Source organism: Xiphophorus maculatus, chromosome 22 (assembly GCF_002775205.1).
Source record: "Xiphophorus maculatus strain JP 163 A chromosome 22, X_maculatus-5.0-male, whole genome shotgun sequence".
Lineage (NCBI taxonomy): Eukaryota > Metazoa > Chordata > Actinopteri > Cyprinodontiformes > Poeciliidae > Xiphophorus > Xiphophorus maculatus.
The window spans coordinates 11,977,660-11,991,590 of record NC_036464.1 but is presented as its reverse complement, the minus strand read 5'-3'; the positions used below and the strand labels follow the sequence as shown (position 1 = coordinate 11,991,590).

Genomic DNA, 13,931 nt, shown 5'->3' with positions numbered 1-13,931 from the left:
GAGTCATTTAACACGGTATATTTTATGTATCCTTAAAAAATTGCATAAAGCAATCTCAGACCACAAAGAAATGCCCAAAAAGGCCTGTGACCTGATAGAACATTTTGGCCACAGGTATGCTTAAAACAAACCTTAAGACCCTTGAAACTAATATTCCTATTGATAGAAAGGAAGGATGCAGGCTGTTGAAAATCAAATAGTTTATTTAAAAATAAAGAAAAATCAAAAATGAAAGTCCAGGGGTAAATCCAAAATAACATTGCCTTGGATCTGAATTGTCTGACAGGGATATTTATGCAGGAAAGCTGATTGTTGAACAATGTTTCCCATGTTCCTTGTTGATGTGGTTGATTAAAAACTGATTGCAGCTGTGAGGGAAGACAATTAACTGAAGTGTAACAGAGGAACTGGACAAAATGACTATAGGAATAAACAGGGATTATGGGAAACCAAATATGCACCAACATATCCCAAAACCCAAACACCCAGAATTGTGGCAGTATTCATGTTTGGGTTTGTGCTGAAATCAATAATGACAACGGTATTTCTTTAAAAACTGAAATTATTGATTTCCCTGGTAAATATGTGTAATAAAAAACAGTCATGTATAACAGCAGCGTATTATAATACTATGAAAAGATCACCTTTTAATTTAAATGCATTTATTAGGTGGGAAAAAATGTTGAATAAGAAATTATTATTTTTCAAATATTTGGTAACACCAACATTGTTGACTCACATTAAATATAACTCCCTTTTTGCCAAAAGAAAAGCACTTAGTCCATTAGATTTCACATAAATAAAGCAAACATAGACAGGCATTGAATAATTAGTATTGCAAAATCTCTACATTGTCGTATGAAAGCCTTTATCTGCCCCACCTCTGCTGACCACAATTTAGGGCTGTTGTCAATTATTATTTTAGTAATCAAGTAATCTTTTGAATATTCTGAGGACTAATTGAGTAGTAAAAAATATTGTTAAATAAAAACTGTATAAAGTTAAAATATTGATAAATACTGCCATGATAGCAGTCTTAATATCATATATGAACATCAGTCCAATTTTTCATATTTGACTCTAACAATTACTTTTCTATAGTTTAGAAATCGTCTCTCTTACTGCATGCATACACCCGCCACGCAGTAAGCAGCAGCTCCAGGAAGAGAAAGGCTGTTGTATTCCATGTAAACCCAGACATTATCATCAATCAATAAAATCCCCCCAACCGAACTTGGATATTATGCTGCTAGCTGCAAGCATTTGTCAACAACTCATAGGCGAAGTGAGCGCAACACAAATAATCAACCGGGTGCAACAAGGTGCGCCAAACAGTAAAACATAATTTAACAAAGCTTCGAGACAGATAATTTGCTTCGAGAAATTTTAATAATCGAGGTACTCAAATCATTCGAGGAATCGTTACAGCTCTATTATGATTTCAAGCATGCTTAACTGAACTCAACTGCTCCCAGTCACCTTCACCTCCCACATTTATTTATTTACTGTGTTCCCTTCCCTCCATTCCAGTTTTTTCCACTACCAAGCATTCCAGGCTTGTTTTTTTTTTTTTAGATTTTTGCCTCTAGTGTGTTGATCCCTGGTGCTCTTTTGACTCTGCCTCTGCCCACTGATTTGGATACTTCTGCCTTTTTGACTGACATCTTGGGTACTGACCATGGCTTATAAAAAAACAAAACAAAAAAGAAAACAACTTTGACTTCAAATTTTGTCTGAGTTGTTCATTTGAGTGCAGCCTGCCTAATTCTTTCACAGTCTTTACATGAAAACAGGCCGACAACATGACAGATCCTCCTCAATACTACATTTCATTACTCAAATGAGACCAAGTTATAACTTGGTTTCTATAGAAACTCTGAGGACTGACTTCAAACAGCACTATGCAGACAAAAAGCTGAGGAATCTCCCAGAACTACATACTATACATACAGGAACAAAATCCTCATTCCAACCACAACATGGTCACAAGCTGAATATTAACTTGCAGGCATTTCTATCAAATACGATTTTGTTTCCAGTGATTTTCATTGTAACTCCATACTGTATAGTACCATGTTAAAGATTTAATCTTAGAAAAACAATATGAAATCTTAAAACTCAATTCCTTTTGGAAAATAGATCAATATTTGCTTTGTTATTTGTGTAAGACCAGAACCACTAAACTAATTACAGATGAATGAGGAAAGTGTGCCCAAACCTGTAACTGGTATTGTACATAAAAGTGCTTTCACATGTTTCCTGCAGAGGTTCCAGGATGACTTTAGTAATGTAATGTCAGTGAACCAGATAATGTCCAGACTGCAGTCACCTGCAATTGGAAACAGAGTGTAACTAAAACCTCCAGTTAAAAATCAAAGTTAATCAGACTGGAAAACTAGCTCACCTTTTATTCCTATCAGCAGAGATGATTCACAAACTATATTTGTGACATTTAAACAGAACAGGAGCCTCCACATACAGGTGCATCTCAATAAATTAGAATCTCGTTAAAAATCACATGTGCAAAATTACACAATAATTTTGCATGAATTACTGTGTCAGTGGTGAGTGGCATGGAGGTAAACAGCATGTGTGTCTGCTGAGGTTTAAGAAAGCTTAGGATATTTCATTAGCAAACTTCAACTTCTCTACATCGCTGGATCTGGTGTCTCTACACAATACTCCATAGATTCTCTACGGGGTTTAAGTCAGATGAGTTTGCTGGCCAGTCAATATAGCTTGCCATCAGAGTGAAGCACGAAGGGGAGACTTTAGACATGAGAAAACACAGATGGGTAACAGCAGCAGCTGAGATGGCTCCCCAAATATTTATTGACTATGGAAGCTTCACATTAGACCTCCAGCCCAGAGTTTACTTTTATCTGAAGAGAGGATGTTGGAAAATGATTTAACTTTGCAAAATGTGCTTGGAGGCAGAATTCTATGAACAGTCAGCTTTTCAAACTGTGACCATTTGGAGAGTACCTTCCTCATGCAGGATGTCTGTGGCTGTGTTCTAGACAACAGACAAGTTAACAGTCTTTCTAGCAATGTATTTCATGGTAACAGTTTTTTTTTTAATTCTATCTTGCTAGTTTTGGGTAACATCAATTTTTTTAGAGAAACTATGTTAACAGAATGAAACACTTGAAGAACATCACTCTGAACCCTTGATCTAAGCTGCGCATGCCATTGGGAAAACTGGGCTTTCTCAGTTTTCATCAATATTTCCATCAACTAAGAATAAAAGGGCCACTTACTGGGGCGTACTGTGCCGTACTCTGTGAGCCACGCAGACTGCGAGCACACTGTCCCCAGACTGTCGGGATTTCATAGGGCAGTGTGCCGATTGAATTCATTTTTCATGTAAAGTTTCTTCATTTACCACAATTTGAATAGACACTAGTAAGTGTGACAAGCTAGTTGTGCAGCTAAACAAGCTTTTTCTCCAAAAGGGCAGCCACCGCCCAGTCGTTAGTGGCATTCTGGCTGATGGACATTCTTGCGACATATTGCACTTACTTTCAGGTTTATCAGCTCAGTTTTGATTACAAAACAGTTTGATGTGAACATTTTCCGCCAAGAAGTTTGCTGTATAAAAATGGGAATGTGGAAGAAGTCGTAAAAATTGATCTTGGTGCAGACATGTCTTGCAGACATCCAATCTGACTCTGCTTCAGCCTCCATGGAGTAAGTACGCTATGTTTTACATTTTAAATATTGTTAATACATACATATCCTAAGACCAACCAATGTGTTGCAGTAGTACTAGGTTTCCAGTTTACATAACAAATTTGGATCTACAGTAGATTGAATTAAAAATTAATTAGTGTTTTTGACTGAGAAGTGTATATCTTACAAATATGGCTAATATAATTTTTTACTTGACTACATCAACAATCTATAATTGGCTAGAAAGTAGATTATACTTTGGAATAGCAGTTATATTGGAAAACTTTTATTTTAGACAACAGCCTGTCTGTAAATTCAGCAGTCAATTGTGTAGAAGAGAAAAGAACGAAAATGAGCTTACACTATTTAATCCAGAAAAAGGTGAGTGCTGATATCATCTTTGTATAGAGCATGGTAGAGAGTAGCAGGAGCCTAAAGATCAGAGTAGAACGAGTGCACTTTGAAGGTCACTTCTTTCAGTCCTCCTTGTCGGCTTAAAAAAATCTCATTTGGGGGGACTGAATGAGTAAAACCTTCTTAGTGGCTTTTCTGGTGCCCCTGATCCCCTTTGTTTCACTGCCCGAACTGCATCACTGCTGCTTCAGAGCAAGCAGCAGTGAAAAAAAACCATAACAAGGTATCAACCACACAGCAGCCAGATGTATGTGTGCAATTCTACGAGTCAAGAGACAAGGCTTCTGCTGAAAAAGAGAGAATTTGCTAAGTCAGCCTGCCATGGCTTAAAGTTAAATACATCGGTTTCGGAATGTATGCAGTGACACAGAGCACCAAAAGAGACCAAATAACAGTTTGAAGTACATTTATCCTTGAAATGGGAAAGGAATGTATAAATTCCCTGTGAAGGAAAGTTGGAAAGATTTTTTTCTTTTAAAAAAAGAAAGAATGCCACACAAACTTAAATCTGTTATTTAATTTGCTTAAAAGCTTAGCAGATACTGGATGTTCAATTTCAGCGCTGCAACTACATGTACGTAGAAGTGTTTTGGACATCAGGAAGTCTAAACTTACTGCTAGTGCAGGGCACTTTAGCTGTTTTGAAAATACTGCATACAAACAGGTGAAAGCTATTTTTTGGATTAAAGTCTGTTAATCATGTAAAAAGGGCAGAAAGCACAAACCAGAACAAATATTTGGCTTGAAATATTTGGTTTGAGCCTTCAGAATTTATTTCCTCAAGGCCCAATTCATTTACAAAGATAAGATCAAATCAAAAGTGAGATTGGGGTGTGCTGTGGTGGCGCAGGGGGTTAGCACGCCCCACGTTTGGAGGCCTTAGTCCTCGACGCAGACGTCGTGGGTTCGACTCCCGGTCTCGACGACCTTTGCCGCATGTCTTCCCCTCCTTCCTGTCTGCCTACTGTCGAAAAAATATGAGCCACTAGCGCTGCAAAAACTCTTCGGAGAAAAAAAAAAGTGAGATGAAAAGTTTTATTGTTAGATCTCTAAAACTTCATTTGGAAATCTACACTTTTACTTTCAAAACAAATTCAGCCAAAATTTAGGGTGTTTTAGCGCTGGTCTGATATGAATTACCAAAAGTGTTCTGTGCGCTATTGCTGTTTTACAATTAAAGAAAAAAAATAAGCATAAAGACCTAGCGCATATTTATATCTACTTTTTGAAAATGCATATTTCACAGAGTTGTAGAATCATCTCTTTGAAAAGTCTGTTGTCATCTCTAAATTTATTTAAAAGCTACGTACAGTATGTTGATAATTGACCAACTTTTCCTTTATGAAAGCAAGAAGCAATGACATCTCTTCATAGAAGAAGACAAGTCTTCACTGAAAACTGCTTTTATACCCAATATTGACACCTTTAAATGTCACCTGAGTGCATTTTTTTTCCGAATGGTGTTACTTGTGTTTGTTCTAATCTAACCAATAACAGAGAAAACTAAAAAAGACACAAGTTACAAAAGACAGCATGAAGGGATTTGATAAGAATAACTTGCACTGCATCAAAGTAACCTAAACAATGTTACAGAAATTCTATAAATTAAATGTGGAGACTATAACGTTTAATATGTTGACACCAAAAACTGGCAGGAAAAACATACTATTCTTTGACACACAATATTCCGAATCCATGTCTGTTTGTTTGCTGGAAAGTCTATGTTAGCATGCAGTTTTTTTTCTCCTACTGAGAAGGAAGAAGCCGTTTGAAATGTGTACACATATCACAAACAGTTTCTGTGGTATCAAATCATCTCGTCTCTCTGCTGGGGCTTGTAAGAGGAGGTTTAAGCAGGAGGGGTGGAAATGTGCTTTTCCAATGGGTTGACAGAGAAACATGAATCCAGACAAAACAGGCATACAGTGATGAAATGACACCTTAATCAATCCAATCAGCCTTAATTTCCACCAACATACATCTGATTAATCTCCAGTCTGCTGCACCGTCATGTCACACTGAGATTTGATGAGATAAAACAGAGCATGAAGCATGCACATCATCACGCCCAGTGGAGCAAACTCAGGGTCGTTGAGGAATCTGATGTCTGCTTTGAGTAGACAAAATTGCACACAGTAAGCATCCTTCTTTGACTATTTTCTTTCTTTTAACCACAACTTGCTTTTATACTTTGTCTAGGTGCATGAAAGACAGGGGACCTTGAATAGCCCTAAATCTGATGTGCAAGCTTAAAAAGAAAAAATAACTAAAACATGGGGTGTGTAAGGTGATAGTAGGGCTTTTGGCTTCACACCTATTTGATTATCCTGTTTATTAATGTCAAAATTCTTGGAAATGTTTGTTTACATAGTAGTAAACCAATCAATAGGGAGCAAAATTGTTATTATATTATACTTTGAACCAGAGGTTGCTACGCCAGATGCAGATAGAGGCCAAAAAGCAGAGGCTTGTTATTAAGTGCTTTAGCAGAGGGTTCAACTATTCACAGATTTCTTCCATCCATTGAACAGTATTTACAATAATAACTTCACACTGGCTGCAAAAATGAATCTGTGTAATTATTCCCCTCTAAGTGATTGCTTGCTTAGATCAAACCATGAAATATGTTACAATGCCTGAAAGGGGTAGAGTGGGGGGATTGAACTATGAGATGCACAATGAACTGTGGCCTATTCTTTCAAACACAGACGGATGAAAAACAATACATGCAGCTGGGAAGAAGTGTTCCGAGCCGCATGCGACCAAGTGTTTGGTCACATGCCGATTATGTGATTTTAACTGCGATGCACAGAGGCCATCTAGTCTAATTACAATGCTATGTTCAAATTCTCTACAGAGAAGTGTGCTGAGTCAAAAAGTAATTATGTTTGACAAAAATTACAAATTAAAAGTAAGGGGTAATTTATCATTTTAATCACAATGGATTTTTAATGATCACTCTTCTTTTAAATTACTGATATGGCAGGTGGAATTAAAAACCATACAGATTACTATTTATCAGTTTACAGTTTAATTTGCATAAATGTAATTTGAAGCCAATGGTGTTAGAAAATGGTTTTAGGAGGTAGACATGAACAGTTTTATTGGTAATTGTTCTCTTCTTTTATTCATGTTTAGTTTTTTATTTCTCTAGTTGTTATTCAACAGTACTATTTCATATGTTGAGACACTTACCTATCAGTTGTGTACATCATTTGTTTGCTTTTTATAAATTTTTTTATTGAAATTCTAACTCATTGGCAGACATTAAAAACTGAACTGTGTTCTAAAGCAACAAAAACAAGGGACATGTGAAGTTCTTACAAGGACTGAACAGTTCCTTATGAAAACATTCCTGCCTCTTGAACTTTTTCACATTTTGTCATGTCATAATCCCACTCTCCAATAAATCTCCTTAGGCCTTTATCTGGTGAAAACAAAATACCTTGTGCCTATAAAGTTGACAAAAATAATACATTGCTTTACAAGTTACTCTGATACCCCTAAATGAATAATAGTTTTTTTAGTCACTGTTGAAAAACCCCCAAAACAAATCCCATTTCAAATTTGTCAGAATCTATTAAAGAAAAACAGCATGCATGTGAAAGAAGAAGGTGTTTTGTGTAGATATTGTTTTGCTCAACATGTAATATTTTGTGGTGGAAAAGTAATTCCACATACCATGCCCACCACGAAAGATCATGCTGTGAGGATCTTCCCCTCTTTTATGTGAATATTAAAAAACTTTGTAATATAATCTGCTGTCTAATATCTATTGTCTGAGAGCTGAATCTTTGGCACATTCACTCGTTTCTGTTACTGGAAATGCCCGTGACCTTGGAATTTAATCTTATTTGACCCGAGCACTCATTGTAAGTCATTCTCAGTAAGGGTGTCTGCTAAATGCTGAAAATGCAATCCAAAATTACATCTCTTTCCTGAGATGTAATTTTGGAGTCCTTTTGATAGATCACACTAAAAGAGCTGCCGTTTATCTGTGACAGCAAGCTCGGTCACCGCTGGATCCTGGGCAGGCCTTAATGGATACAAGAAAAATGTGAATAACAACTGATGAACAATAAAGAAAGGTAGATAAGTGGAAATCAATTTTTAGATTTCAAGGTGAAAAAAATCATGTTCTAAATCAATTGTATGACTTTAAGATACACTCTGGGTGCAGAGTAAAGAAGTAAAAGTAAAACATTAAGAGGGATTATATTGCTTTCTCCTGGTCAAACTCCCATACTTTTTCAGACCCTTTTATAGCCAGTTGACAAGTTCACTATATATTTAAAATGAATATGTCTATGGTGGTCAGGCTTTACCTTTCTACACAAACCACTGAAAGGAAGGAAGGAGGGAAGGAAAAGAGAAAGAAGGAAGAAAACAAGGAAGAAAGGAAACAATTAGGGAACGAAAGAATGAAGGAAGGATAATCGTATCAAACGTCATCTTACAGTGTTTGGGCAACAGGTGTCTTCTAGACATAAATCTTCTTTGAACCATTTGTACATTTTGATCGTGATGTAGATTTTTCAGATGTGTATTTGAAAAATTTGAAAGATCTTGAAATGTCACCAAAGATGTATGAGTAGTGACAGAACAATGTCTAGTTCAATGTATTCCTCGGTACGATCCATTTTAGCCAACTAACTTAAATATCTGTAAAATAGCATTATATTTCTAATTAACTTATTTAATTATTGCAACAACCAGTCATATATTTAGTGTGATGTAAGTCTGCATTTTCTATTTCAAGTGTTCTGTTCAATGACAGGTTTCACATTAAAGTTTAAATCATATATATGTATTTGTAGAGACTGAAAAACGTTTCTAAAATTGTTGCTAAACTAATAATGAGTGAATCTGGAGTGTTGGTCGACGTAATGATAGGATGCATTGCTGTAGATTCTCTGTTATCCCAGACATAGCTATCACAGGTACACAAACAATGAAACATAAAATGAGGTTGGTGAAATGTTTTGTAGTTATGTCAAGCTTTCAGGCTTCATGAATTGTTGCCGTTTTCTCACTGACAATAGCCAGACAAAAATATGACTGTGGATAAAAGTGTGAACAGGAGTCTTTGAACAGCCACAATTTCTTATCAAAGCAGCTGTCAAAACAAGTGTCATTCATTACGATCCTTGCTGAGAGTTGGCAAAACCTCAATTACTGGTCTAATTTTAGCATTTTACAAAAGCAGTCTTAAGTTCCTCTATAGAAGGTAAATTGGCTTTTCCCCCACAGATGCTTTTTATTTAAGTACTTAGGACTTTGCAGGTGAAACACAACAGAAATACAACTCAGTTGGTCATCAGAAAATGGCATTTAATCTGCAACTTGATTCAATCCCTTGGGCTGTGCATTTTGATTGGACAACACAGCTGAGGACAAATCCTTTTCAATCAGGAGAAATGTCCAGCAGGACCAAACTCAGGCAGAGTGGATGTCTGCCTGGAGCAGCTAGGAGTTAGAAGACAGCAAAGGAACACAAAGAAATATAAAAAAAAACACCGGAGACATTTGCACAGGGGAAAAGACAGAAAGCCTAAATCGAAATTTCAAAATCTAAACTGATCAGTTTAGTACTTGAATCCAATAAGATTCTGGTCTGATATTCACTTGGGATGTTGTTTCTAACCTAACCCCACTTTAAGATACTCGGCAGCTTAATCCCTCACCCGTCTGTTGTGTTCCTTGGTCTTCATGATACTGTTTCCTCTAGTGTTTCTAACAAACCTTCATAAAATAGACATATTTGTTCCGGAATGAAATTACGCACAAATGGCCTCCACTAACTACAGAGGGTGAAAAAATAAAATCTGTAACAAAATTTAAAGATCGTTATCTGGCAAATATTTCTGCACCAGTTTGAGCAAGCCTAACATGTAGTATCCCAATAAAAATCCTTGAAAGTTAAGGTTGCAATATGACAGAATGTAATTCCTATTACAACATTTTCTGTCAAAATATAACCTGCTAGAAAAGGACTTGGTTTGAAAACAAATAAGCTTATAAGCGTCGAGACGCCAGTGCTCATCTCGATGTCCATCACTTCCTTCCTGCCTCCCTTTCTGCTCATTAGAAATCCCTCTGGTTTCCGTACATGGCATGTAGGCGAGTCTTGCAAGGAAAACCTGTGGGATCTATTAATGGCTCGCCTTTCTTGTCTCTGACTCACACCCACTATAAAAAAACAACTCCACTGTTCTTTACCGAGAAGTAAGTAAAGAGCAAGAAAGAGTTGACTTTCATGTGTCAGTCTGATAAGTCATTAGCCTCCTGTTCCCACTGACAAATGCCTTCAGCAGTTTCAGCAAATGCCGAGACAGCTATGGCCACTGGCTGTTAAAGCTACTTTGTAATATTATTAAGTTCATTGTTTCTTTGAATGTCAAAAAGATATGAACGTTTCTACAGACTAAAATGCAATAGCACACCTCCGGCCTTACAGGACAACCAGGTGATAAATTATCCTCTTCCTAAGCTATCATATATCTGCTCAAATATAGACAAATGATTATGCAGAGTACATCATTCGTTCACAAGGCGTAAATAATATATTTCTTAAATATGGAGTTGTTATCCAAGACCACAATAAATCCATGTTTTGTGTTTCATTGTCTGTGATATGAATAATGCAGGATTACGTGCCTTTCTGTTCGGTGATAAATAACTGAATCAATAAACTGCTGAAAGCAGTTTATCTTGCTACCCGCAGGTATGCAGGATTCTGCATTATCAATGAGTAAAGAGTTTTGCGAAAGAAAAAGAAATACCAGCTGTTACCTAAGATTAAGCCAACAGAATTTTAGAACATTTCCAGAGGTGGTTGTCCAGTATTATGGATGATGCTTCAAATTGAAGTTTTCACAAAGATTTAGGGGAAAGCACACACCTCTAACACTGCCTGTTTCAGTGTATTATTTATGCGTCTATCTGTAAAGCATTGATAGTCTGCACTGTTAGTTATGGTTAATTGAAGAGCAAGTGTATGCAAAGAAAGTTTAAAATCACCATTTGATGAGTTCTTACGCATGACAGCATCTTAATGGCCTCTGTAACATGTTTTCTTGTTTCCACTTTTTGTGCATGTGAGTCAGCCTTGAGAAAATCTGGCAAAATGTAGTGTGTGACAGATGATCCCATCTGCACTCCAGTAAGCGCCAAAAGCGGCACTGTCAGGTGTCTCATCAACACATTTCAGCAGGAACACAAAAGGGAGGGGGGACCGAACTCCAAAGACCTCCTGTCCAGTTGATGCACATTACTCTCACACAAACACGCTGATATACAAGTTTTCTTTAAAATTATTAAACTTTTTGCATCAGTAAAATTGTAAAAAAAAAAAAAAATACTAATTTGAATTAGAACTCTAAAAGGAGAAGGTAATCCAGCTTACAGTACAGCACTATGGGTTTCAAATGATGCTTAAATCGAGGAACTTCAAGGTCATTAGGGAATTTTTTACTTTTTTTCATATTTGCTTGATACATTTTTTTTTCAGAAAACTTATTCATCCATAGATTTACTCTGCTTTTATACCGTCATCTTCTACAGTATTTTACAGACAACTCGTCATTTTGCATTTTAACTTTTTATCTTTAATTTGGTTTCTTTGAGGTCTGATCTTGCAGCAACTGTATGGAGGCAATGAGAAACACAGTCAAAAGCTGAGACACATGAGAAAAAGATCATGCATATACAGTATGTGTTCTTTAATGTTACCTTAGAGTCACAAATGAACCTAATGCATGTTTTGGGATACTTTCATGAAAAAGTAGGTTGGCCTTAAATATGCACAATGCTAATAGAGATGCGTCCACAATTGAAATTTGAGGTCACTTTGAGTCTGCAAAGACAGGTATGAAATTGTCTCAGGATGACTATAGTTATATGATATCAGGAAAACATGTAACTGTGATATGAATATTACAATGACAGCATTGATCAAAATTAACCCACATTCTTCTTCATCACAATCGCCACTACTTTTTGTGAGCATGAGCATCTTGACTATTAAAAAAAAGGAAAAAACTACATATAACACTATTATTAAAAATACGTCATTTGTAAAGTGTCTCGTATTTGCACAAAACAGTCAAACAAAAATTTCCCACATGATCTAATAGCTTTGATTTCAGAACAGAAACGCAAGTTATATTACTGTTGCTAAAGTACTTAAGTAAATATATCAAATTAACATTATGTATATAATTTATTTACTGTTATCTTGATTCATAAGATCATGCAAATTATAGGACTAATATCTGCTAAACTAGCAGCAGTTTTCAAATACTTTTTGCAGAAAATTATTTTTTTATCATCTGCTGATAAACATAGATGATGTCCCAGGTTGCCAAGTTAGGTTTTAAAACTATTACCTAAAAAGAATAAGAAGAATGATCTGTGTTGCCTTCTTTCAGCCAGCTGACAGGTAGTGTGCAGCGACAGACAGAGGAGGGCTTTGCTACTGTATGTCCATATGGCTGGGGATGACTCTGGCCACTCCATCACATTCTCCAGAATATCATTAAACAGTTTAAACCACAGGAGTTGTGTGTAAGAAAAACTTCAGTCATTTTTAGGACTTTAATGTTTTAAAACCTTTATGTGCCTTGATACTTATCAGCACCCTAAGCCAAAATACGACAATCAGAAAACCTAAAACTCTGAATTTTACAAACCTGCAAGTTAAAAAAAAGAAGCCAAACCTTTTTTTTTTTTTTATGATCAATCTGACATTTCAGAAATTATTTTTCTTTCAGTCTCATTTTTTAAAAATCTTGTTTCAACTTCGTTCAGCTTACCGGAAGGTTTTTTTGTTCCCTCCTGTTAATTTGTAAAAATGTTTGTATTATAATATTTGTATAATATGTACTACGTGCTCTCAGGTCGCTTGGCCAGTGTCTGGTACTTTTCTGTTCACCTTTTGTCAAATCAGAAAGACGAATTTAGTCACAGATTAACCTTTTAACTACAATTCATCACAACAGTTGGTGTGATTTGTTAACTGTTGATATTTTTACATGTAAATATGAAAAGAGCTTTCTGTTCAAATCTGACATATTATGTGTCTGACTTTTTGGGAGACAAGGTGATTACTCTTTGACTTTGCACACTTTACTTTCCGTGTTTGCAGATATTCTGCAAAGTTCCGAAGTAAACCGCATAACAGTTGCACTCATATGAACTAAAGTTAAGTCTTCTTGTGCAATGCTTACAGTAAAATATAGCACGTTAACGCTCAAAGCAAATTAGATGAAAAATAATAATAGGCTACCTGACTTACCCTCTGCTAGAAGCCGAACCGCATGAACAAAAGAAGGGTCCAGGCTGTTTTTCTCGGCCATCAGTTCAGGTAAGCACTTATTCGGATGCATTATGATCGCAGCGAGTCTCCCCACCGGCAGTACAGGTGAGACCACAGAACTGAGCGTCGGAATGTAACTAAAAATCTTTCCTTCCTGCGTTCAGGTGGCTGCAGTCTGTCCGTCCAGAACCAACAAAAATCCCGTCTGTGAAATGTAGCCGTTCCAGATCTGCGAGAAAAGCTGACAGGAGGATGAGCAGTAATCAGAGGTGTGAGTCCATCTCCGCCGCCGCTGCCTCTCCTCTGTAAGAAAGCCGCCAGACTCTCGTCAGACTCAGGGGGTCTGCAGCCTGCGCTCCCCTCCCCTCCCCCGCCCCTCGGCAACATTATTGGCTACATTCAGTGTGGGACTGGTGCTGATGAAGACTCAGCCAGGTCCCCTCTGAGCGTAAACCATCTGCGCTGAAGATCGCACTTGTTCATGCAAGATACGCGACTGGTAAAATAATGTCATATTTTGTAAAGCAGA

General features: G+C 36.7%; 1 protein-coding gene across 8 annotated transcripts in view; it reads right to left on the bottom strand.

The window, feature by feature from the left end:
* The window catches only part of khdrbs2 (KH RNA binding domain containing, signal transduction associated 2), a 90,208-nt gene extending 76,490 nt beyond the window's left edge, over window positions 1-13,718 (bottom strand). For 6 of the 8 annotated variants that reach the window (XM_023327748.1, XM_023327744.1, XM_023327747.1 and 3 more), the window contains exon 1: window positions 13,373-13,718. In XM_023327748.1, coding sequence (XP_023183516.1) covers window positions 13,373-13,472 — 100 coding nt within the window. In that variant the 5' untranslated portion in view covers window positions 13,473-13,718. The remainder of the gene's footprint in view (window positions 1-13,372) is intronic. The other 2 variants (XM_023327746.1, XM_023327751.1) reach the window with 1 other exon arrangement.
* Between the last annotated feature and the right edge of the window lie 213 nt (window positions 13,719-13,931).